Here is a 23711-nt window from a genome sequence, read left to right on the forward strand (position 1 = left end):
CTCTCTGGGTAGGAGGAAGAGAAAGCAAAGTTACCTGTCAGCTTAATGGCCTGTTTCTGAAAGTAACAATCTTGTCCTTATGTGTGCAGTAGTAAAGATCCCTCTTCCAACGACAAAAGCTAGATTGCAGGTCTGGGAGCAGATGGACAGCAGAAGCCACCTACTTGGGGTAGGTCCCCGGGGATCACTGTCACCGCCGAAGGCACCGAGGTAAATATAGCCTTGCTCTTTAGGGTTTTCGACTTTTTTTTTAAAAAAAAAGATTTATTTATTTATACATACAAGAACTGGGGTACAGGCCAGAGTTTTTTTGGGGGGATGAGAGGATTCACCAGAGACAGAGCAGGGAGCAGAACAGGCAGATCTACTTAATTACACTGCTGAGGGGAGCAGTGGGCAAGTCAGATCTGCTGCGCCATGTGGGTCACCTCCCTGGCTGGTGATTGAACTTGTGCTGCAGTGGCTGCAGTGAGCTTCATAGGTTGTGTCTTAACCCCCTGCGCCATCAGGGAGGCCCCTAGGGTGTTCGACTTTAACAGCTAAATTGAGGAGGCTCTCTGGAGAGGAAAAACTCAAAAGACCATCAAGAGTTTAGAAGAGAGTTGCTCAGACGCGAGACTGTATCAAAAATGTGCTGGGATGCAAAACACGCTGGCAGCAGCGCTTTCATAATGTGTGAGTATGGGCCCCGGGCCTTAACTCTCCCTTAACTCTCCAGAGTAAAGGTGGCTCTGCCCCACTGCCTTGCTGACTCATTGCCCCTCATTCATGCTAATCGCACCTTCAGGGCTCTAGGACCAGCGGGATGGCTCAGGGTCCTGCAGGACACACAGAGCACTCACACCCAGGGGTAGATGAAGCGTGGGTTACAGAGACCCTGCAGGGGAAGGGAACTCAGAGGAAAGGAAGGCACCCAGCGGGCAGTACAGGGATGTGCTAAATCTTTGGGCTGGAAGCATATGGTGCAGCGGGGTCGCCTGGGGCAGCAGCTGGGAGCTCTTGGTAGAGGAACAGTCTTCGTCAAATCAGGGCTCAGGGAGTGTGGGGGACAGAGGACCCCACCTTGCTCTCCTCCAATCTGCCCCGGTACATCACTGGCTGAACTAGCTGGAAGTCAGGACGGCAGTCAGCGCAGGTGACCCGGTCCCTGAGGCCTAGCTCCCACACAGAGGGGATGAAGGGCAGAGGACGCTTGGTGGAAGGCAGTTTTGGCCTCCCAGCCCCATGGTTCCCTCTGACAGGAATCTTAATCTCCAGCTCTTGGCCACAAGGGCTCCCTGACAGTCTCCAGACCTCACCAGACATGTCAGCTCCTCAACAGGCCTTCCACCTCCCCTTACTCACAAATCGTCCTGGAAGGCCTGGTGGTGAGGGCCGTGTCCCGCCACTAACATCTATGGGAACGGCTGTTACGACACTGGCAAGAAAGAGACGTGATGTTCAAACCTGAAGCCTCAATCTACACGCATCAAAACTGCCCACGCTGTGATCTGCCTTCCATTTAGAGCCAGCCTCAGCCGGCAACGCTCTTCGGCCGTCGTCTGCTGACAGCTGTCTCTAACTAGGCTATTTTATTCTGCTATGTGGATGTTCCATAGTATTTTTTATTTCAGGACCAGCCTTGGAAACAGACAATAATCTGAATGTCCCATTAACTTTGATTTCAACACCAAAGCCAGAACTATTGTGGAGAACCACTCGACACACCTTCAAAGAGATGGAGAAAGGAGTAACGCGAGGTCAGGATTTGCTGCACCCCATTTCCACGAGCTTTTGCTCACAACCAAAAAGGAGAGGCATTATTTTTGACCTTATGAACAAGGAAAGAATTTTCCACATGATACCCATGCTTCGGTGGCTGTGACAGTTTATAAAAATCATACTTTGATGGCTTGGTGCCAGAAACTGAAGCAAGGCACACATTTCTTTTCAAAAAGGTAAAAAAGGGCCTCAGATTCAGTTGGCCATGGGAGTAGAGAAAGGCTCCCCACCTCCATCCTAGGTGTTCCCAGCAAGGCTGTGCTCATGGGGCACCGAGAAGGGGTTCAAACCTCCATCCCATCTGGTTTCAACCTCTGCAAAATCCCTTTAGGTCACTGCCGTGTGAGAATCCTATTAAATGTCACCTAATACCCTAGAAAGGGCCAGCCTCAGGGTCAGCTGCCCAGGCAGCAAAGATGGCGGCTGAACACAGACAGCGCCAGCTTTGGATTCTGTCTTGAGCGCTCACTGGCTGGTGACTCTGGGTCAGTCATTTCTCACTTCTGTGGCAGCGTCTGCTTCTGTGAAATGAGGATATTAACAGGCTCTTGGGAGTGAATATTTGTGAACTGCCAGCTGGTTCATGGCAAGAGGCTTGTAAATGTTGGTTCAGTCAAGAACAAAGTCCTTTAGAAAAGGGCTACGCTGGGAGGAAGAGCAGGAAGGAGGCACGCTAGAAGAATTGGGGCCAGAGGGAGGCCAGGAGACAGAGCACCATGGAGACAGGGGGCTTCCCTCTCACTGAGCCTTCCAAGGCTCTGTCTCTCCACCCTCTAGATTCCCTCCAGCTCCCCAATGCATCAGTCATCACGGGGTGTCCTCCTGCCTACCAGCCTATGCCCACACTACTCCCTCCAGCCACGAGGCTCTCGCCTTTCCCCAACTCACTTAGCGAACTACTCGTCTTCCCTCAACCTCAGCTTGAGAGGCACTTTCTCAGGGAACTTCCCCGAGCCAGGTCCCTTCTACGGAGGCGCACTGAGGCTGTCACCCCCCGAAGTGACAGCTCTACACAGCTGAAGCTAAGTGTGGATTTACTTGCTTAGCATCCTGTCTTGAGTGGGAGTGTAACAGGGTGGTCCCCAAGACAGGGGGGAGGTTCCAGGTTCCCTGCCCCACCCTAATGGAGGGTGGAGCTGAGCAGGGAGAGAAGCTGCAGAGGAGACTGAGGGAGGAGCAGGATGCAGAGCCAGAAGGAGACCTGGAGGAGGCACATTTTGCCGAGAGACAGGTGAAGAAACTGCGCTTGCCTCTTGGTCGTGGACTGGGTGACACAGATGTGGGTGAGACCCGTGGGGAGGTGACAATGGCGGTTTTTGTCTTGATACTGATTTTGTTCCTTTCCCTCCAGACTTGTCTGGTTGTTTCTGATGCTTTTCTGTGGGTCCCCACTGGAAGATGCTCTAGAATTGTGGCAGGCTTTGGGGCCTTGCTCTGGGCCAATCCTGCTTGGGTGGACTCTTACCCACGAGGGGACGGGTCACTTTGGGTGCTTGATTTAGAAACTAGATTCTTTGCCTTTCCTGTATTGTTTCCTAGTTGTATTAAAGTTCCTTCCCATTAAAGTCTCATATGTTTTGTGTTGATGCAGCGGATGGCAGAACCCATTTAGAATAGGCAGGTTTGCAGGGTCTGGGGTGCACCTCTCCCTGCCCTGTAACAGAAGGACCCGCTTCTCTCATTCACTCAAGTCCCAGAACAACAGATACTAGCGGCACTAGGCGGAGTGGATGAAGCTCAGCATCCAGACATCGTGTTATGCCTGTGGCTGGATCTTTCCACGAAGAGCAGACATCTCCCCGCTGTGCCCCAGGTGATTAGTGCCAGAAAACTGGTGGTGACAGCTCCATTTCCTACGCATTCCAACTGCAGCAAAATCAGGCCTCTGAAACTGTGACACTAACTTCTACTTGTCCTACTGAATGTCATTAAAAGAAATGTGTTCAATTATCTTGTGACTTGCTGGCCCCATGCAGCCACCAAGAGGCTGAACCCCACTAACAGTGAAGCAGAGCCGGCTGCAGTGCTCTCAAGAGAGCGGCTATGGGGACCGTGCTCACTTCTGCGCTTGTAAGTGTGGGTAAATGAGCCAGGTACTTTATTTGGTCTAAAATGGCACAAATTTTTTCCTAAAGGAATAAAACGTATCAAAGCTTTCCAAACCCATCTTTAAGAGCCTCCCACCTTGTTGGTAGAGCGCAAAATGGTGCAGCTGCTATGGAAACAGTACGGCAATTCCTAAAGAAAATTGAAAATAGAACTATTCTGTAATCTGACACCCCCCCTTCTGGGAGCTTATCCAAAATAATTGAAAGCAAGGACCTCAAAGAAACAGGAGCACCCCACGTTCCCTGCAGTGCTATTCACAGTAGCCAAGATGTGGAAACAACCTAAATGCCCATTGATAAGTGAATGGATGAAGACACTGTGTGCTGAGCGCAGTTGGAAGAGAAAAAGGAGTTCCCTCAGACGTAGGGTATAGAGAAACAAAACAGGGGAGCAGGAAAACTAAACCAAAACAAACCCCAGAAATCTGACTGCAGAATGCAGACTACTAGAGAGGGCAGGCGGGAGGAAGGCAGCTGGGGGCCCCGTGGACTAGAGGGGTTATGGGCACTCCCATGGTGGATGTGGTGTTGCAACATGCATCAAAAAGGTGTGAACCTACACCCCCCAAATATATGCAATACTGTCAACCATTGTTACCTCAATAAAAATAATGATTAAAGAAAATAATGTGGCCCCACGTGGCCTGACTTTTCAAGAGGAACCAAAAATCCAGGTATTTAGCTACTAATTTTTAAATGTGTTTTCCATTATTATGTGGCCAACAAGCACGTCCACGGGGGTGGAGTCTACCCCGGGATGCCAGTTTGTAACCCCACAGACAGAGCCTCTAGTCACAGAGCCCTTTCTCGTGTACACTCCATCAAACTTCCAGGCCGGAGAGGTGGGCAGGTTGAGGACCTTTTAGAAAGGTGACTGCTGAGGCTCTGAGGAGTGACAAAAAACCCCAAGGCTACAGGCTGAGGTGCCACTGGGTCAGGACTGAATGCACCCCACATGCAGGCTCTTCATGGGGGTCCAGGAATTTCTCACATGAAGACAACCCCAAATGCAGAAGGAAAACACATTGCAACAACCAGAAACCCTGCTTTTCTTCCTTTTGTTCCTTCACTTGACAAATAACTAGACCTACCGAAAAAGAGAAACTGAGTATGAGCTGCTGAAGGGGAGGTGGGAAAGTGTTGCAGGCAGGCGCCAGCCCAGCCTCCAGCTCTTTCTCGGAGGATTTGGAATCTGCCCCGAGGTGCTGGGCGCTGAGTCACTTTTTGTTTTTTCAGCTTTGTTGAGACAAAATTCACAAACCCAACAAAGCACCATTTAAAAGGCACAATTCACTGCTTGTTCACATATTCAGAGTTCAGTGACCACCACCACGATCCCTTACAGGACTTATTCATCACCCCGAAAAGGGACCCTGCACCTACTGGCGCGGAGTCACTTTCATGGATGAGGTTCAGAGGGTCTTTTTCACAGTGTGCTCTGAGGAACACCCCCTGCAGAGTCGCTGACAGGGCTTCCAAAAATGCAGATTCGGGACCAATCCCAACCTCCCAACCTCCCAAGAGAGGCTCTCTGGGAGAAGACCTCCCCCCCACCCCTGAAACTGTATTTTAACAAGTCTCCCTGATTCCCAAGCACCTCTGATTCTACCAGGAACCCACCCACTTGGGGCCTGGACCCTGTCACAGCCTGGTGAGGCCTATGGGATCCTTAATGAAAAAATTAAATACATAACACTACAAAGCAAACCAGCTATACTAAAATAAAACCATTAAAATATTCTTTCAATGCATCTGTGCTGTTGGAATCTATTACTTCCTGGTGAATGTGTGCACATGAATTTAATAACTAGTGCACTTTTTTGAGGAAAGAAGCAAGTAACAATCTTCACACCTGAAATGCGATGTGAACATACCAGAGACTTCTTTCAGGACAAAGTCCCAGCTACTGCTGCCACAGCAGTGGCTCATTGCCTATAATTCATAATGGAGCAAAAGGCCAATTTCACTGATACTTGTTAAAATAACAGATGTTACGTATTTTCTCACCAAAACTCATGGTCGCTCTGCCAGACACCCAGGGAGCAGGTGGATCCCAGGTGAAGGACCCCTGCAAGGGTGAGGGTCCCGTGCTGGATCCTGGGAATGGCCTGGAGTCCTTCCCTACCAGGCCTGAAAGCTCCTCTCTTAGGTCCCTCTCGAGCTCTGCTATCGTATTGGAGCTATCGTATTGGAGCTCTGCTATCCTATCGTACTTGCCATCAGAAGAACATTGCCGGGCCTCCCCTGGTGGCGCAGCGGTTGAGGGCTGGGCTGCGAAGCTGCCTGCAGTCTCTACAACACCGGTTCGATCCCCGGCTGCCGGGGAGGGTCCCACATGGCGCTCAGACCTCTCCTGCTGCCCGCTGCTCCCCTCAGCAGTGTACTTCGGTCCTTCTGCCTGCTCTGCTCCCCGCTCTGGCTCTGGTGAATTCTCTCACCCTCCCGCGCTTCTGACTGTACCCAGTGCTTGTATAAATAAATAAATAAATCTTTAAAAAAAAAAAAAAGAACATTGCCACCATCTTTTTTAGTGCTTAGTAGGTAACAAGGCATTATCCTAGCCACATAGGCCCATTCTCTCAACCTTCACAACAACCAGAGCTGGAGATACTGCTATTATCTCATTTTATAGAAGAGACCACAGCCAACAATGTCTCATAATTGCCGAGACTACAGAGCTGGAAAAGGTGGGGGGGGGGAGCCCTGAGGCTCCTCTCTAGACATCCTGGTCCTGAGGCCTGTGCCCTTGGCCATTGAGGTCACTCCCAGACCATGCGGAGAGCCAGAGAACGCTGGAAACTACACCGGGCAATTCAAGCCCCTGGCCGGCACGCAGATACAGCCAGGAAGGCCTGCTAGAACCGTCCACAACGCAGCTCATCAAAGACATCTCCGACAGCCAATGTGGGAAACGTACCGGAACTATCAATAAAGTAGAAAAGAAATTGCACAGGAATTCCAGAAGGAATGACTCCGACGGCCGCATCTTTCCATCAATGTTAATGGTCTTCGGAACTTCTGGAACGAGGCTGATAGCGGCTTTGAAAAAAGCATCCGCTGTAAGACAGAAAAGAAATCCAGCTGTAAGAACTCTGAAAAGTTCAGGGTCTGCTTCTGCACACTGCGTGGCGGCCAGTCCTAAGAGCCACTCGAAATTCAGCCCTGATGCGGTTTCTGAAAACCGTAAGGGACTGGGCGGGACATCTGGTTGAGAGGTGCTGCTGTTGCCTCTCAGGTCTCCCTCCCTCTTCCCTTCCTTCTTTCTTTGAACAATTCAGCTGAAAGGACTTTCATCAAATTGACTTTAGATAGTTAAATAAAAAAAACAGGTGGCAACTTTCCACAGCAGCCTAGGAACCACGGTGGCCTGAGCTGAGGGCTCCACTCGGAGTGGCTCGTGGGGTCCTCCTGCTCACCAGGGAGGAAGGGCTGCCAGGGCAGCCGACAGATGCGAAACAAGGTGTACAGGGAGGAGGAAGCGCCCCACGACTACACATGCGAACCGGACTCACACCTGGTCTGCCTCAGGCTACCCGGAGCTCGCCGCATCTGTTAAACAGATAACCACGCGCCTGTCTGAGGGCCGACTGCACACACGCACGTGCACACACACACATACACACACTTACTTCACAGATTTCTGACTGGGTAAAAATTTCAAAGGATTATTTGGGATAGAAAGGTATTTTTCCTTTATAAGGTTTTCTGCAAAACAAGAAGACTTCAAAGGGTTGAGAGAAAAGAAGGGAAGAGGTGGGGAGACAATGAAGGATGGAAAAAGGAGATGGGGGTGGGTATGAGGACTGAGCCAGGGAGAAAGGGCAGGGGAGGAGGGAGAAGGCAGGATTGGAGGGGGGTGAGGGAGCGTTCTTTCTAGAACTGCCAAAATATTAACCATGAGAAAAAGCCTCAAGGTCAAAACAGACAAACACTGACCCCTCCAATGAAATTTTAAACTCCTCGACAAGATCAAACGTTTGCATGGTCCAAATACACTTCCACTCTGAAACGCCTTCCAGTGAGGCAGAGAGACACGGCTCTGGGGGCAGCCCCCTGGCTAACACCGGAACCCCATCCAGAGCAACAGGGGCGAATGCCCAGGGAACAAACGCCTGCGCTAATGAGAAGAGTGTGTGGGAAGCTGGAAGTGGGTCTTTGGTTTTGTTTTTTTGCCTCCTCTTCCTTTTTGAAAGGGAGAAACCCACTGAATGGAAAGGTACTCCTCAGGGCTCTCTGCATGAAGTCACCTCTGTTCTGGAAGCTTCCTTCCCAGGCTGTCTCTCAAACCCTGCACACACACCTCACCACATTCCCATATGTAAAGTTATTAAGCACCAACTGTGAACAGGGTGCTTAGAGGGCATTGTGGGAGCCCAAGGGGGAAAGAGTGGGAGGAGGAGTGGACACCCTGAGTGTGGTGAGGACACCAGTGTGACCCCCGTCTGCTCGCTAAGAGCCTGTTCTGTGCTCTGCTCTGAGGGGACGTGAGGCAGCAGGTCTTGATCTTGGGCAGAAAGTTACGGGGGCTCTAGGAGAAGGCATGGGTTCTGGTACACAAATTCCCCAGTGCGAGCACCTGCAGGGCCTGCCATCCTGGTAACGACACTATTCACAGAGCCCAGAGAACGTCCAGGCCTCTCTTGAGGGAGTTTGCACTCTCTGTCCTCAAGCAGTCCTAGGAGGGAGGTGCAACAATTTCCAGTTAAGTGGGCCAGGTCACATGGTCCAGGGCTGGCAAAAGACTGAGCTGAGTAGAATTTCAAGGCCATCACCCCTCACCGAACAACAAATTCGCATTTGTGTTTTAAAAGACATACAAGTCTGCAAACCATCTATCTAAGGGGTTTCAAAGAACTTTTACAACATCAATAAAACCAAATAACCTGATTTAAAAAATGGGCAAAGGATCTGAATAGACATTTCTCCAAAGAAAATACACAAATGGTCAACAAGCAAGTGAAAAGATGTTCTACATCACTAACCATCAGAGAAATGCAATGCAGAACCACAATGAGATTATCATCTCAAACTCATTAGGATGGACACAAGGGGGGGGGGGGAACCCACTAAAGAACAAGCTAACAAAGATGGGGAGATACTAGAGCCATGTGCACTGCTGGGAAGAATGCAAAATGGTGCAGCCATTATGAAAACCTTATGGAAGTGCCTTAAAAAAACAAAAAAGAGAATTTCCATCTGATCCAGCAGTCCAACTTGGAGGTATACATCCAAAAGATTTGAAAGCAGGGTCTTAAAGAGATATCTTCACACTCATGTTCACTGCAGCGTTACATATCATACCCAAGAGGTGAAAACAACCCAGTGTCCACGGGCACACGAACATGAAGATGATACACAACATGGGCCTCCCCGGTGGCACAGCGGTTGAGCACTGGGTTGCGAAGCTGCCCGCAGCCTCTGTGGCGCCAGTTCGATCCCCAGCTGCTCCCCGGCCACCGGAGGACATGCGCAGACCTCTCCTGCCGCCCGCTGCTCCCCTCAGCAGTGTACTTCGGTCCTTCTGCCTGCTCTGCTCCCCGCTCTGGCTCTGGTGAATTCTCTCACCCTCCTGCGCTTCTGACTGTACCCAGTGCATGTATAAACAAAAACAAACAAACAAACAAACAAATAAATAAAACATGCCAAAAAAAAAAAAAGAAAATGATACACAACAGACTCTTCTCAGCCTGTGGACACATGCTACAACATGGATGAGGCTGAGGTCATCACACTGAATGAAATAAGCCAGTCACAAAAAGACAGTTACTGGCTGCTTCCACTGATGAGTTACATAAGCCAGTCAGACTCTGGCAACAGGAGAGGAGCCACCAGGGGCTTTGCAGGGGTACAGATGTTCCAGTTTTGCAAGCCGGACCTGCTCTAGAGATCTGCTACAAAACAGTGTGCAGGTGCTCCTGGGGCCATGCCCATTGCTGCTTCGGGATCGGCTCCTGCAAAACAAATGCTGAACACTATTTCCGCTCTTCACCTTTTGTCATAAAAGCAACAATCCTCTCTGGATTTTCTGGTGAGTGAAAACAGGAGCTAATGTAGGTCTTGTAAAAGTTAAGTGATGTAACGTGAATTTTCACAAAGCACAGGATGCCCATGCAGACCCCCAAAGAGCAGAGACTCCAAGAGATACTGGTGCATGAATGCTCACTGCAACAGTAGTCACAACAGTCAGGAGGCAAGCAACACTTCTGTCCAGCAACAGATGACTGGATAAGCAAAAGGTGGCCTATCTGTACAACAGAATATGATTCAGCCTTGAAATGGAATGAAATTTTTTTTAAAAAGAAATGGAATGCTGACGTTACAACATGGATGGACCTTGAAAACACAGAAACAAGTGTAACAGGTCACAGAAAAGGATATATCAGGTGATGCCTCTATGGGAGGCACTGAGAATAGTCTCGTCCACAGAGATGGAAAGTGGGGGGAAGGGGTGTTTGGAATGATGGAAAGTTCTGGAATGGAGTGGTGATGGTTGCAGGGCACTGAATGCACTGAAGGCCCCGACCTGTACACTTAAAAATGGTGAAATGGTACAGTCATGTCACGTGTGTGTAGCCACCACAGGCACCCCCAGGTCTAAGGTCTCCCTTGGGTGGGAAAAGCCCGCTCTCCCCATCTCTGGATCGCTTTCTGATGAAGACACCCCCTCTATAAGGGGGAGAGCCTTTCTCCACGGAAATGAAAACTCTGCTTGGAACAACTTGGGAAGACCATTTATTTATTCTATTTATGTGTCTGTTACCAAGCGCCAACAGAGAAAGTGCCTATTATTACGCCTCCTTAGAGAGCAGCTTTGCTCTAGGCACTCTGCTCCTCATGAGCCCCCACTCCGCTCCCCTTCTTCAGGGGGAACTAAAATAAAGTGATGGAAGGGGAGGGGCAGGTTGTGCTGCAAAGCAGAATTTTGTCTTTATCCTCAGACTTGCCCCGTATGTATACACATGCATATATGCATATATACACACATGTACATACATATATAAACTCTTGTCTAGGAGGGATCTCAGTTTCGTCTTAGTGATTAGAACTCAAATCCTACTGTACATAGAACCAGAAAAACATGGTTTCTTCAGAATGCTCATGTTGGCCCTGCATAACACTTTATTTTGTGGCTATTTTAAAAGCCATGGAAGACAGTTCAAAATAAAAGGGGTTAGTTTTTGTTTTTTGTTAAGGACATACAGAAAGAGAGAGATGAGATTCCAATTCATAAGATTATTATCCTTCTTCCCCGGGAGAAAGGAAAATGTACAAATTGATGCTTGAACAGTGTGGGGGTTGGGAGGTCAAAAATCCATCTACAACTTCTGACTCTCCCCCAGATTTAACTACAGCCATCCCTTGGCATCCACAGGGGGTTAGTTCAAGGACACTTAAGGACACCCAAATCCTCAGATGCTCATGTCCCGGCTAGTCGGCGCTCCGTGTGGGAAGCTTCCACATCTGAGATTGTTGGATCTGTGAACGTGAAACCCACAGACAGAAGAATCTGTTTGAAAGCTCAAACCCACACAGTTCGAGTCAAGTGCACCCATCCTGGCTTCTCTATGCTATGCCTTCCTGCATCTGAGTCACTGAGGTCACACAGGACAACCAGCTTCCATGGCTGGTTCCAAACTAAAAGCAAAAACAAAAGTACACTCAGGCCGGGTTGATCCCACTTCCTTCTGCTTGAGAGCCTTCTTCTTGGGGTGCCTGCCTGGCCAAGCAGCATTCTGCTGCCTCCCGCGTGCAGTAACCCCCAGATTCTTCACTGCCAGACACTGGAAGGACACACCACCGTCCCTGCATTCACAATTAGAGGGACTAAAGGCGCTGCTCCAGTGGACATTTTCCAAACATGCACAATCATAAGAATCATCAGGATCCCTGGTGAAAGCAGATTCACGGACCCCAAAACAATGCTGAAGATACAGCCACTCTGTACCACAGTCTGGCAGTTCTTTATATTGTCAGGTTCCAATAAACAACAAATACCCAGAAGAGGCAAGTCCATAGAAAGCTGACTGGTGGCGGCCAGGGGCTTGGGGCAGGGGCAGGGGAGTGACTGCTTACCGGGTACAGGCTTTTCTTCTGGGGTGTCAGAATGGAGTTAGCAGTGGTAACTGTGTTAGGGGGAAATGCACAACTCTGTGAATATTCTGAAAACCACTGCGCTGCAAACTTCAAAAGGCCAGACCTTATGGTACATGAATCTTAGCTCCAGAAAGTACTGCAAAATGACATACGGATTTCCAGACCCCAAGAAATGTATGAGAGTGGACGACCCCAGAAACTGGGGTATGTGACTTTTAAAAATATTATCTCAGAGTAGATAAGAGTTGCATGATTCATTCAGATGAAATGCTGCCATTTACAGGCAAATGGAAGGCGCTGGAGGGAATGATGTGCAGGAAAGCAAGTCAGAAAGACAAAGACAAACACTGGGTGTTGACACAGCAGACAATTTAACAAAAAGCTGGAGAAGCTGGAGGACACTAATAAAGGAAGTGAGTTTCTGAGATTAGCAGGGGAGGGAGGAGGCTTATAAGGGGTGGTGGTAGGAATTAAAAAAGAGATACAAGATTCAAAACTCAGGGCCTCCCCGGTGGCGCAGTGGTTGAGCGCTGGGTTGCGAAGCTGCCCACGACCTCTGCGGCGCCGGTTCGATCCCCGGCTGCTCCCCGGCCACCAGAGGAGGGTCCCACATGGCGCGCAGACCTCTCCTGCCGCCCGCTGCTCCCCTCAGCAGTGTACTTCGGTCCTTCTGCCTGCTCTGCTCCCCGCTCTGGCTCTGGTTAATTCTCTCACCCTCCCGCGCTTCTGACTGTACCCAGTGCATGTATAAACAAACAAACAAACAAACAAACAAACAAACAAATAAATAAATAAAAATATATGCTTCTTTAAAAAAAAAAAAAGATTCAAAACTCAAAAGGTAACACTCTCACTTCTGTGAACGCTTTGTCCCTCATCCAGGCCCTGGGGGTGGGGTGTGGGGAGAGTGGGCAGCAGATGGCATCATCTGACACCTGAGGCAGCTCCCCCGCAGGGTAAGTAGGATTTTCCCTTTACTTTTTCTTTTGTTTAGCTGGGTTAACATAATGGAGGCCATTTCACAACTCTCCGACCTTTGTCTTAGACGTTGGTCAATTACTCCACATAAAGGGCTTCTTCATTGCTTACAGAAACAAAGTGGAATTTGATCCATTTGCTTTTTTCTTACAAAAAAAATTTTCTGGTGGTGAAGTACACATGAAATTTCCCATCGCAACCATTTGGCTCATTCATTCTTTAAACAACCTTCGCTAATGAAATTTACAATGAAACTGCTTTGAAAAAATATTGTTCTAGATCTCTCAGCTACCTGCAGAATCTGTCCTTCCAACAGCGACTGGCATGCTTTGAAAGGGCTTACTCTGGGGGCGGTCAGTCAGAGGCAAACAGAAGTTGCCAGTAACAGTGACATTCAGCCAAGGAGGAAGCCTCCTTGTTTTACAGCTACGAGTAAAGGCCAGAGATGCCTGTTAGATAATTATCACAGAACCTTCAACAATCTCCCATCTGGGAACCCAGCCTCTCCTGTTTCCTAGGCTGGGCAATTTCAAAGGTTGCAGAACACCCAAGAAGCATGATGTCCAGAGACCCCTGTGAGGACAAACAAAAACACAAAGCCGCTCAAACTACGGAATGGCCCCCATGCAGACATCATTTGTGGGCCTTGGGAAGGCATGAGATGGGAACAGAAACTGAAAACAAGGGCTCTGCTGAAGACTGGAGTCCGGTTTGGATCATCCACGCCACAGGGCTTCTATGAATAATCAGGCCAATCAGCCTCACTGCGGGAAGGTAGCTTTCCATCAACTCAGCTCAATTGCAGAAAAGGGGAAACAACCCAACTCAAAGGAACTAGTTAAAGAAACCACGGCACTGCCACACGGTGGGCATGGCGCAGCTAATGTTGATGGAGGAAGAGGTCCACGACATACTAAGCACAAAATGTTATACAGCCGTGCACAGCACGATCCTCTTTGCCAAAATAGCGTGTAAATACATTAAACAAGTGAGGCAAGAGAATGCAAACGACTACACTGAAGGTAAGGAAACAGGATCTTTCGCTTACCACAGGGTTAGTGCTTGGAATTTGAATTTAAATTTCTAAAAATCATTCTTCTTTTGCATACAAAGGCAACACAAGCTTGCTGTAGAGTGTTCAGAAAGATGCAGGAGACAAAGAGAGACAGCAAGCGGGCAGTCTCAGGAATGTGAGGAGTGCCCTCCTCGCCTTACCAGAGTGGGGGGAGGGGTGGCCGGGAGGGGCAGCCACTGCTGGGTCTCAGCTCTCCTGCGGCTCTAAGGCAGCCACCTCTGCCTAAAGCAAGGTCTGAGCAGAGAGTGGGGATGACCTCTGGGGCCTGGTTGTCCTCTACCCCATAGCCAAGCCGGTTCTGCTCTGATTAGTCACCCCACCAAGCGGATCTCGCTGCAGGGGTCAAGGTCTCTAGACAGCTCCGCTGGCAGGGATTCTTCTCAAGGCCTTGAGAGGGTCTGCCCTGATGCTGAGGCCTCCCAGGTGCTGCAGACACTCAGGGCTCGTGGCCCCCCTCAGGCACAGCCATCTGGGGAGCCCAAACTGCCCATTTTGTACTCCAGACTCTGCTCTGAGCAACAGAACTCCGGGATCAGAGACCAAGATGGCAGTTACTCAGACATTGGTGGGAAAGCTTCAAAAGCTCAGAAGTAAGATGCAGGTTGCTCATTGTCTGCAAGAGCAAAATAACTGGAAAGTATCCAAATATTCTCCAATTGGGGTTTAGGATGAAAATAAAGGGAGGAGGCTGGGGAAATAACTGATCACACTTTCAAAGAAAAAAGAGAAATAGAACCCTGCATGGCCGGTATGAAAAGGGTGATCTTCGTGGATTGACATGGGGGGTTGGGGGGCTGGTGGGAGGGGGAGGAAATGCCACGATTTACTGATAATAGAAAATTAACATACACTGTGGAAGGCACCATCTCATTTCTAAAGCGAGTAGGGGACTGTGTGTATATGGAGAAATACATATAGACAGACGGGGAAGGCAGGAGGGCAGTGAGAGGCAGAGCACAGGAGAATATTTTTTAATGGATATACAGAAGGAAGAAAAATATCCAAATTGTGAAGAGGGGTATTTTTTAGGGGAGAGGAGACAGAACAAATTACTGGTGACTTTTATTTTGGAGCATCTTACTTTTTTTAAGTTCTATAGTTGGGATTTTTCTCAAATGAGCCTGCAATCTTTTTATAAGAAAAATCATTAAGATTTCAAATAAAGTACAGGATACTGGACAGTCTCCTCAAACACCCTCCAGGCATGATAAAATACACTCAGATTTAACTACAGCCTCTGAAAGTAACTGTATCCTTTTGTGTCCTTGGCATTGTCCAGGAGGAATATGATTCAGCACATGAACCCAAAGAGACAGTCCAGAAGTGATAACCCAGACCACCTTCAGAGATGACGTTTTGACTTTTAAATAATGCATTAGGTCAGTGCTAATGGAAATCTTTACCCATTGTGATCATAAACTCCTGGGGCTCACCAAGACCTCAAAAGTAATTCACTCCACTCCCAGGCAGATCTTCCTCCGTCATACACCCTCCTGGATGCTGAGAGAGACAGCTGTCCTAGCCCAGGGAACTCAAGAAAAGCACCGGTCTGGTAAGACAGAATGTCACACCGGCTGAAGGACATCCTGCCCCTGAATGTGACGTACACAGCAGGACTCTGGCTGCCAGGATCACCCACTGTCTCGGGTTTTGCCAACACCTTTACCTCCCTTCAACACGCTCCATCTCTGCACATGTTTAAGGTTTGGGTAGATAATATCAATATAATGGAAACCACTGCATAAAATGCAATTTCAGGGGGGCCTCCCTGGCAGCGCAAGGGGTTAAGACACAACCTATGAAGCTATCCGCAGCCACTGCAGCACGAGTTTGATCCCTAGCCAGGGAGCTACCCACATGGCGCAGCAGACCTCTCCTGTCATGCCCGCTGCTCCCCTCAGCAGTGTATTTCAGTCAGTCTGCCTGTCCTGCTCCCCACTCTGTCTCTGGTGAATCCTCTTACCCCCACACCTCTGGCCTGTACCTCAGCTCTTGTATGCATAAATAAATTAATCTTTAAAAAAATGCAGTTTCAGGACAAACCCTACTGCTCAAACTTTGGGTTATGGACTAAATGTTGTGCCTCCCTCCCATAGTCCCCTCTTCTCCCTGCCCCCCACGCACACACTCTTATGTGGAAATCCTAATTCTCAATGTGATGGTGTGAAGAGGTGCGGCCTTTGGCAGTGATGATGAGGGTGAAGCCTCCTTCATGAGTGGGCTTAGTACCCTCACAAAAGGGATTCCAGAGGGCTCCCTCACCCCCTCCATTCTGTGAGGACGTGGACAGAAGACAGTCATGTGTATACGAGGAAGCTCGCACCAGATACCATATCTGGTAGAGGCTTAGTCTTGGAATGACTGGCGTCCAGAACCGGGGTATGTGTGAGCCACAGTGCTGTTAAGCCACCTGATATTACAGCAGCCTGACCGGATAAAGATTGTCTATGACCAAAGTGAGCGTGTACCTTTGGGGAAAACCTCAAGTCCTGGGCCTCCCTGGTGGCGCAAGGGGTAAAGCACTGCACTATGAAGCAATCCGCAGCCTCTGCAGCATGAGTTTGATCCCTGGCCGGCCAGGAAGAAACCCACATGGCACAGCAGATCTCTCCTGTCTCACCCGCTGCTCCCCTCAGCAGTGTATCTCAGTCAGTCAGTCTGCCTGTTCTGTTCCCTACTCTGTCTCTGGTGAATCCTCTCACCCCCTGCATCTCTGGCCTGTACCCCAGCTCTTGTATGCATAAAAACATAAATTTAAAAAAAAAGAAAGAAAGAAAACCTCAAGTCCAAATGGCCAAGTTATTAGTCACAGGCACATTATCTATAGAGATTTAATACTATTACTAAAGCGTACTTTTATTTTTTTTAAGATTTTTTATTTATGCATACAAGAGCTGGGGTAAAGGCCAGAGGTGCGGGGGGGGGGGGGGTGAGAGGATTCACCAGAGAGTGAGTGGGGAGCAGAACAGACAGATTGACTGAAATATACTGCTGAGGGGAGCAGTGGGAGAGACAGGAGAGGTCTGCTGTGCCATGTGGGTATCTCCCTGGCCAGGGATCGAACTCATGCTGCATTGGCTGCTGATAGCTTCACAGTGCTGAGACTTAACCACTTGCGCCACCAGGGAGGGCCTAAAGTATGCTTTTGTAATAGAATTTACTTTAATAGTTAAATGTGAGGATTTAAGGACCACTGTTTTGATGACACACTGTACAGCAAGATTTAAAGAAATACGAATGCCTAGAGACAATTACTTAATTGCTGAAATTAAGCATTGATGCTCAATTGTTATCAATGACAGTTTCATCTAACCTTGATTTTGTCAATCTGGTTTATATGCAGACTGCCCTTTAAATTCACTTGGCACATCAACACAAGGCGGGCAGTCCACTTGGGATGTATAAATTACTCCTCGGTTCCAGCAGTGCCATCAAGAGGCGCCACGACCGCTACCTCTCTATCTTGGCATCGCTTGGGGTGCACACACTGAGTCCGGCACCTCAGTCTCACCTCAGTGGCACCAATCTCGGGGCTGCTGCAGAACTGTCACCCCTTTCTGCTGGGCTCACTGAGGTTGTCATGGTCTCTTTGAAAACTATTAGGCTCGAATTCCCCTAAGCAGAAAGGATTAGGTATCCCTTATCTCAGTTTTCGTTGCTTATTTCCTAAATAAGTTTACTGACTATTCAATCTATAATAATTGGCAACCACACACCCCCCCCCCCCAGGATTGGAAATAAAACTGCTTATCGTGGTGTAACTAACCTAACTACCAGGGTGCCCTTTGGTCAGATCAGGCTATGTGGGCGTTGCATGCTCCTAGGCACGGCAGGGCACACTCTGAGCCTGTTTCTCTCTTTGTAAAATGAACATAAGCCACCTATGAAATAACAGGTTCTGCATACGACTGAACTGCTCTGCCAAGCAAATTCAGCTCTGTCACCATCCATCTATCTTCCCAACTTGATCACCTACACATTCCTTCCACATGCACCCCCTTTCCAGCCTCAGGGCCTGTGCTCCAGCTGCTGCCTCAGCCTCCAATGCCCTCTGCCTCTGCAGCACACACCTCCCCACCAGCCCACCTTGCTGGTTCTTCTGTGCTGCGTCATGTCTTTCTCTTCTAAAATTCCCTGGTTCATTCATTAACATCATGCATGACATTTATCACGCGCTGCCTCATATAGCTGAAACAGACTTGCCTTCCCTGCTGAGTGCATTTCTGTGCTGGAAACAGCAATTTGCCTGTAAAAACAACGGTAAAGAAATGCTGGCAGGAGGAAGCAAATCGCAGATGCCCACTTTAGGGGCTGTGTGAATGCAGGGGAAGACTCACCCTCTTCCGGGTGGCCATTGGGAGCTGCCATCTACCCTGGGTCCTAACACTCCCTGAGGTGGATAGACTGTACTTACAGAGCGGAATGTGGGTGACAAGCTTCATGCTCCTTACTCCCCTCCCCCCCAAGAAATGTTCCAGCCACAATGACTTGCTTTGTGGTATCTCCAGGTTTGAGAAAACATCCAACATATTCCTCAGGGGATGGTCTTTCAACAGAACCAGTAAATATGACCTTAAGCATAAACCCACAAGACTGGGTAAGTCAACAGAGACTATTTGCTTCTTACTCCTTCAGAGGAAACAGAAACTTCTGTCCACACCACTACCCCAGGGGCCTCCACCAGCCACCACTGCCTGCAGCAGCCAGTGGGCTCGCGGGTCGGGCCTTCCCTCTATGCTCCAAGCCCCTCACAGACCAAACCAGCACCACTGCGCCATTCAATGTCTCGGTGTCTGTTCAACCCTAACTTGTTTTCTTGAATCTTAAATATGAAAGGAAACTATTTTACAAATTGCTAAGAGGGCTGATGGACCTGCTCCCAAACAGCAGGTTGCTTAGTAGCTACATCCACACACTATGAAAGGCTTGGCACCATCTTCATTTATCAGTATTACTAGACACTGTCCACCATTTCATCACAGTCACAGCTCAGTCAGCATTCACTGAGCAGCCACTGGTAGCCAGGGGCCGGGATGTGACAGCTAATTATTGATAAAACCTCTTGTTGAGGATAGAAGCAGACAATTCCTCATCACTACATTGATAAGTACAATGAGGAAAAATGCACGAGGTAAGGATAAGATGCCTGACAGGATAAGCTATCTGAAGGGGGCTATCTAAGGGGGGAGGGAGCTGGGGGATTAAGTCTGGCTTTCCTTAAGATATGACTTGTAAGCTGAGCTTTGAAAGATGCAGGTGCAAAAAATGAAGCAAAGTAAAACTTAAAAAGAGGGGGAGAGAATTCTGTAGGAGGGAAAAAGCATCATCATTAAGAACAACAACAACAAAAAACCCCACATTCTTTAGAGTAGAGGAAGATGGCGGCCACCTTAGTGCAGGGGCCCGGCTTCTGGGAATGGGACGGCCGGGAAGCAAACCGGTGGAGCCACCTGGCCCATGCGAAGGGAGGCGCCCGGCGAAAAGCCTGGCCAAAAAAGGAAAAGACCCGGCGGAGAATGACACGTCAGCTCCCCCCCATAAAACCCCCGGTGCCTGGTCCTGCACGCGGTCTCGTCGGGTCCCTGAATGACTTAGCGAGTCTCCGCCTGGGAGCGCTACCTATTAAAACTTTACTTTTCGTTCCCTCCCGTCTGCTCGCCTCTTCCTTTGCCGACTTTATGGCTTTACCCTTAGTAGCGGCTGGAAGAGTGAGGCCAGCACCAGTCTGGGGGCCAGAGGCCTTTACCCTTGACTGGGTCTCCACAGGGACCACTGTGATGGCCGCGTGGTTTGATGGAGGCGTGGTTCTGGGGGCCGGTCCAGAACCCCCACAGGGTCCTGCATCACCAGTGAGGGACTGACAAGCTGAGCCCTGTCAAGCTCGCGTTCTCTGCTGTCGCTCAGGCTCAGCAGCAGATGGCCAGGCAGTAGCAGCTGCAGTCACCTCCCAGCTCGCTTCCCACAGCCCTGGGAGGGGGCTGAGCCTCCCTGGCTCACGGAAGCCAGCCTCTTTAAGGAGATGTGTTACCCATACGGGGAAGACCTAAAGGCAGGAATCATCACTGAGGGCTGGGACTCCCAAAAGAAGGAGGGGGCAGGTGTACTCAGTGCCCGTGGGGGATGTGAGGGGAAGACAGTCCTTCACTGGGCGGAGCTCCCGGCTATGTGGGTGCTGCCTGGTGGGAAGGCAGCCCCAGGGAGGACGCCTGCAATTCACTGAGACTCGGGCCCCAGCGGAGGCTGATCCACCTGGAGCCACTCAGAATCGGGAGGAGGGCGGCAGGAACTTTTGGGAGACCCATCCCCAGACTGGGAAACTGGTAAATCCTGGATTCTAGGATATGACAAGAGAGACCCGTCGCTATGCAAAGTTCAATAAACATTTTGCCAAAGAGAAGAAAAAAGCATTCCTTTTATCACTGTTCCGCGTAATTATTCTAGTCTTTCCACTTTGGAGGTACTGCAGGCTTATTCTGAGGGCAATTTGACTGGTTAATCTTGAAACCAAGACCAGCTTCCTGCATGTTGTTCAAATGTCTGCCTATGAGGAGCCAGCTGGCTTCCAGACCCTGAAACCTCAGAGCCGCCCTAGGTACAGTTAGCTCCCAAACTCACACAGCACACTTTGTCTTTTTAAAGACAGTTAAGCTAAGTTACTATCTCCTGAGCAGCCACTGTGTCCTGTGCGCCAGTGGGCAAAGTGAGTGCTGTGCCTTATTGCATTTAATCCACAGTGGACAGGCTTCCTGGCATCATCTCCACGTTACAGACGGGCAAACCAAGGCACAATGGGCTGACTTCTCCAAGGCATTGCTGATAAGGGGTAGCGTCAGGGCTGCATTTAGGAAACCTGTGAGTCAACATTAATGAGGACCTCAGCCCTGAATCCAGCTGTTGGCCAAACAGACTGCGTCACTGCACACCCCCAGGTCTTTAGCTGAAAGGCCCATTATTTCTTCTCTCCTTCCCACATCCTCCTGGTAAACACATGACGTTATTTAAAGCCCACCTTAAACATCACCTCCATCATAAAACATCCTCCTTTCTGCGATTAGAAACTGTAAATAAGAAATAACAGAAATAAGGGGCAAGGGAATGTGCTCATGATACGGCCTGGTAATAATCTTCCAGAAAGAACCATTGACAGCAAGGGCAAGAAGGTATCTGATAAGGAGGCTGAAAGGAAGGATAAACAGACATCACCTGACCACTTTCAGAGACCTTTGTTTCTCTAGAATGCAGGGTGGGGGAGAACAGGGGCACCGAGGAGGAGAACACATGACTCTGGACCAACTCCCTGGGCGGCCAGTCTGTGCTGCACCACGGGTCCCAAGAGCCGGAGATGAACCTCCCCGGTAAAAAGCCATCAGCAGCAGCCTGCACCCGCCTGATCAAGGGTTCAGGCTGGGGCCAGACCCAGCCCTGGAAAAGATAAGGCACAGACTGACAAAGATACCACCAAGAGGTCCTCCCTGGTGGCGCAAGGGGTTAAGTCTCAGCACTACGAAGCTGTCCGCAGCCACTGCACCGTGCGTTAGATCCCCAGCCAGGGAGCTACCCACATGGCGCAGCAGACCTCTCCAGTCTCGCCCGCTGCTCCCCTCAGCAGTGTATTTCAGTGGATCTGCCTGTTCTGCTCCCCACTCTGTCTCTGGTAAATCCTCTCATCCACCCCCCGACCCGCACCTCTGGCCTGCATCCCAGTTCTTGTATGCACAAATAAATAAAAATTAATCTTTGAGAAAAAAAAAAAGACACCATCAAGGCTGGATGGAGGGAGCCCAGGAAAGGAAAGGGGTGGCGGGCTCATAACCAGCCGAGAGAGAGGATGTTTGGGGAGGCGAACAAAAGAAACTCATTTCCACGAGCCTCATTTAATTTATATTTAGCCTTCTCTTTCTCAGTAATTGAATGCATTATTTATTTTGGCCAGCAATTGCTGCATGTGGCTTTCAGAACAACAGTAATAGGCTTTTAAGGTTAGCACCGCAGCATTTAGAGACCCGAGTAACAATCATCAGATCAATTATTAAACAAGAAGCGGACACCACATCCCTGCTCCACTGCAGGAGCTTGAAGTGGGGGTCGAGGCAGGTGAGGAGCCCCGCACGCTACTCTGAAGGGAGTCGATGACTGGCGTGAGGGGACCAGGCGGTCCTCTCGCTGCTGTCCCTTGTGTGGGCGAGGGCGTCCGGGGGCAGCAGGACAGGGGAAAAGCCACTCCCCCCTCTCCTTTGAGAGGCCTTTATTGAGCTTGGGAATTTTTTTTTAACAGCACGAAAGGGCATCTGGTCCTAAGAAACCTGCCTGGGATCTCCTACATCAAGGCCACGGTCCTGAGTTTATACAGCAAGACGTGGCTTTGCCACAGCTCCCGCTGCAGCTCCGAGCTCTGGCATCTACAGCTCCCCCCTGCTCCCAGCACTGCTGGCAAAGCCAAATTCGTATTCCCATTGGGTCCTCTAATCCTTTATAGGACGAGCAAGTTTACAGGAGGTTTAAACGCCTAACGTGCCATCTAATCTTCATGTCACACACCCTCGGGTTTTTGGCAGGCGCTGGCAGCCGTGCATGAGATAGCTGTTCATTTTTGCTTGATTTGGTCTCTGGCTAACCCATCATTCCTCGCCAGGCAGGCACTAGGAGAAGCTCCCTGTTTATGACACACGAGGACCTGCTCTTCTGGGACCTGCAGTCCCTGTGGGGAGAGGGAGGCATTCAGACAATAAGCACACACAGCAAGAAGTGCAGGGTAAGTGCAGCGACGAGAGTGAGGAGACTGGTGGGGAGCGGGCATACAGGGAGGTGCAGTCCAGTGGACAGGGAAAAGAGGCCTGAGTCTCATCTCTAGCCTGCTAAAAATTAAGAAAAACAGGGCCTCTCCGGTGGTGCAGGGGTTAAGTCTCAGCACGATGAAGCTATCTGCAGCCACCGCACGAGTTCAATCCCTCACCCAGGAGCTACCCACACGGCGCAGCAGACCTCCTGTCTCGCCTGCTGCTCCCCTCAGCAGTGGATTAAAGTAGATCTGCCTGTCCTGCTCCCCACTCAGCCTCTGGTGAATCCTCTCACCCCCGCACCTGTGGACTGTACCTCAGTTCTTGTATGCATAAATAAATAAATCTTTAAAAAAGAAGAAGAAGAAGAAGAAGAAAAGCAGCAAGTGCCTGAGGGAAAGAGAGCTCCAGAAAAGGGGAACAGTGAACGCAATTGGAGGACAGCTGGGTATGTTCAAAGAACAGAAAAAGCCAGCGTGGCTACAGAGTGGTCTGAGATGAGGACAGGGGCAAATGGCTCGGGGTCACGTGTGGGCTCGCAGGCAAGGTGCTTGGCTTAATTCCAAATGCTCTGGGAAGCTGCTGGGTAGCAGGAGTCTGGAGCAAAGTCAGGCAGAGTTTGAAAAGGTTTTTGGACAGTGATCATGTCAGAAGACGTCAACACCCGGAGCTGTGCCAGGGGATGGAGATACAGATGAAGAGAACAGAGCTGCCATCCTGAAGGGACAGGGGAGGCCGCCCAACCCAATGGGCCGGGGCTGAGCCGCTATCCCAGGCGCAGCTGTGATGTCGGGGGAGATGGCTGGGGAGGATACAATCATTCCCACAGCATACTGTGCTACGGAGACCCCCAAACTATTCGCTGGACCTTCCTGACTGTTTGCACTGCACACATGGTGAGTCCTCACAGCATGTTAG

General features: G+C 49.7%; 1 protein-coding gene across 1 annotated transcript in view; it reads right to left on the minus strand.

Moving 5' to 3' along the window:
- The window catches only part of VPS35L (VPS35 endosomal protein sorting factor like), a gene marked incomplete at both ends in the record, with an annotated part of 95763 nt that overhangs the window by 10789 nt on the left and 61263 nt on the right, over nucleotides 1-23711 (minus strand). The window contains one exon of the mRNA XM_084250228.1: nucleotides 6787-6926. Coding sequence (XP_084106354.1) covers nucleotides 6787-6926 — 140 coding nt within the window. The remainder of the gene's footprint in view (nucleotides 1-6786; nucleotides 6927-23711) is intronic.

This window comes from Talpa europaea (assembly GCF_964194135.1).
Source record: "Talpa europaea genome assembly, chromosome: 12".
Taxonomy (NCBI): Eukaryota; Metazoa; Chordata; class Mammalia; order Eulipotyphla; family Talpidae; genus Talpa; species Talpa europaea.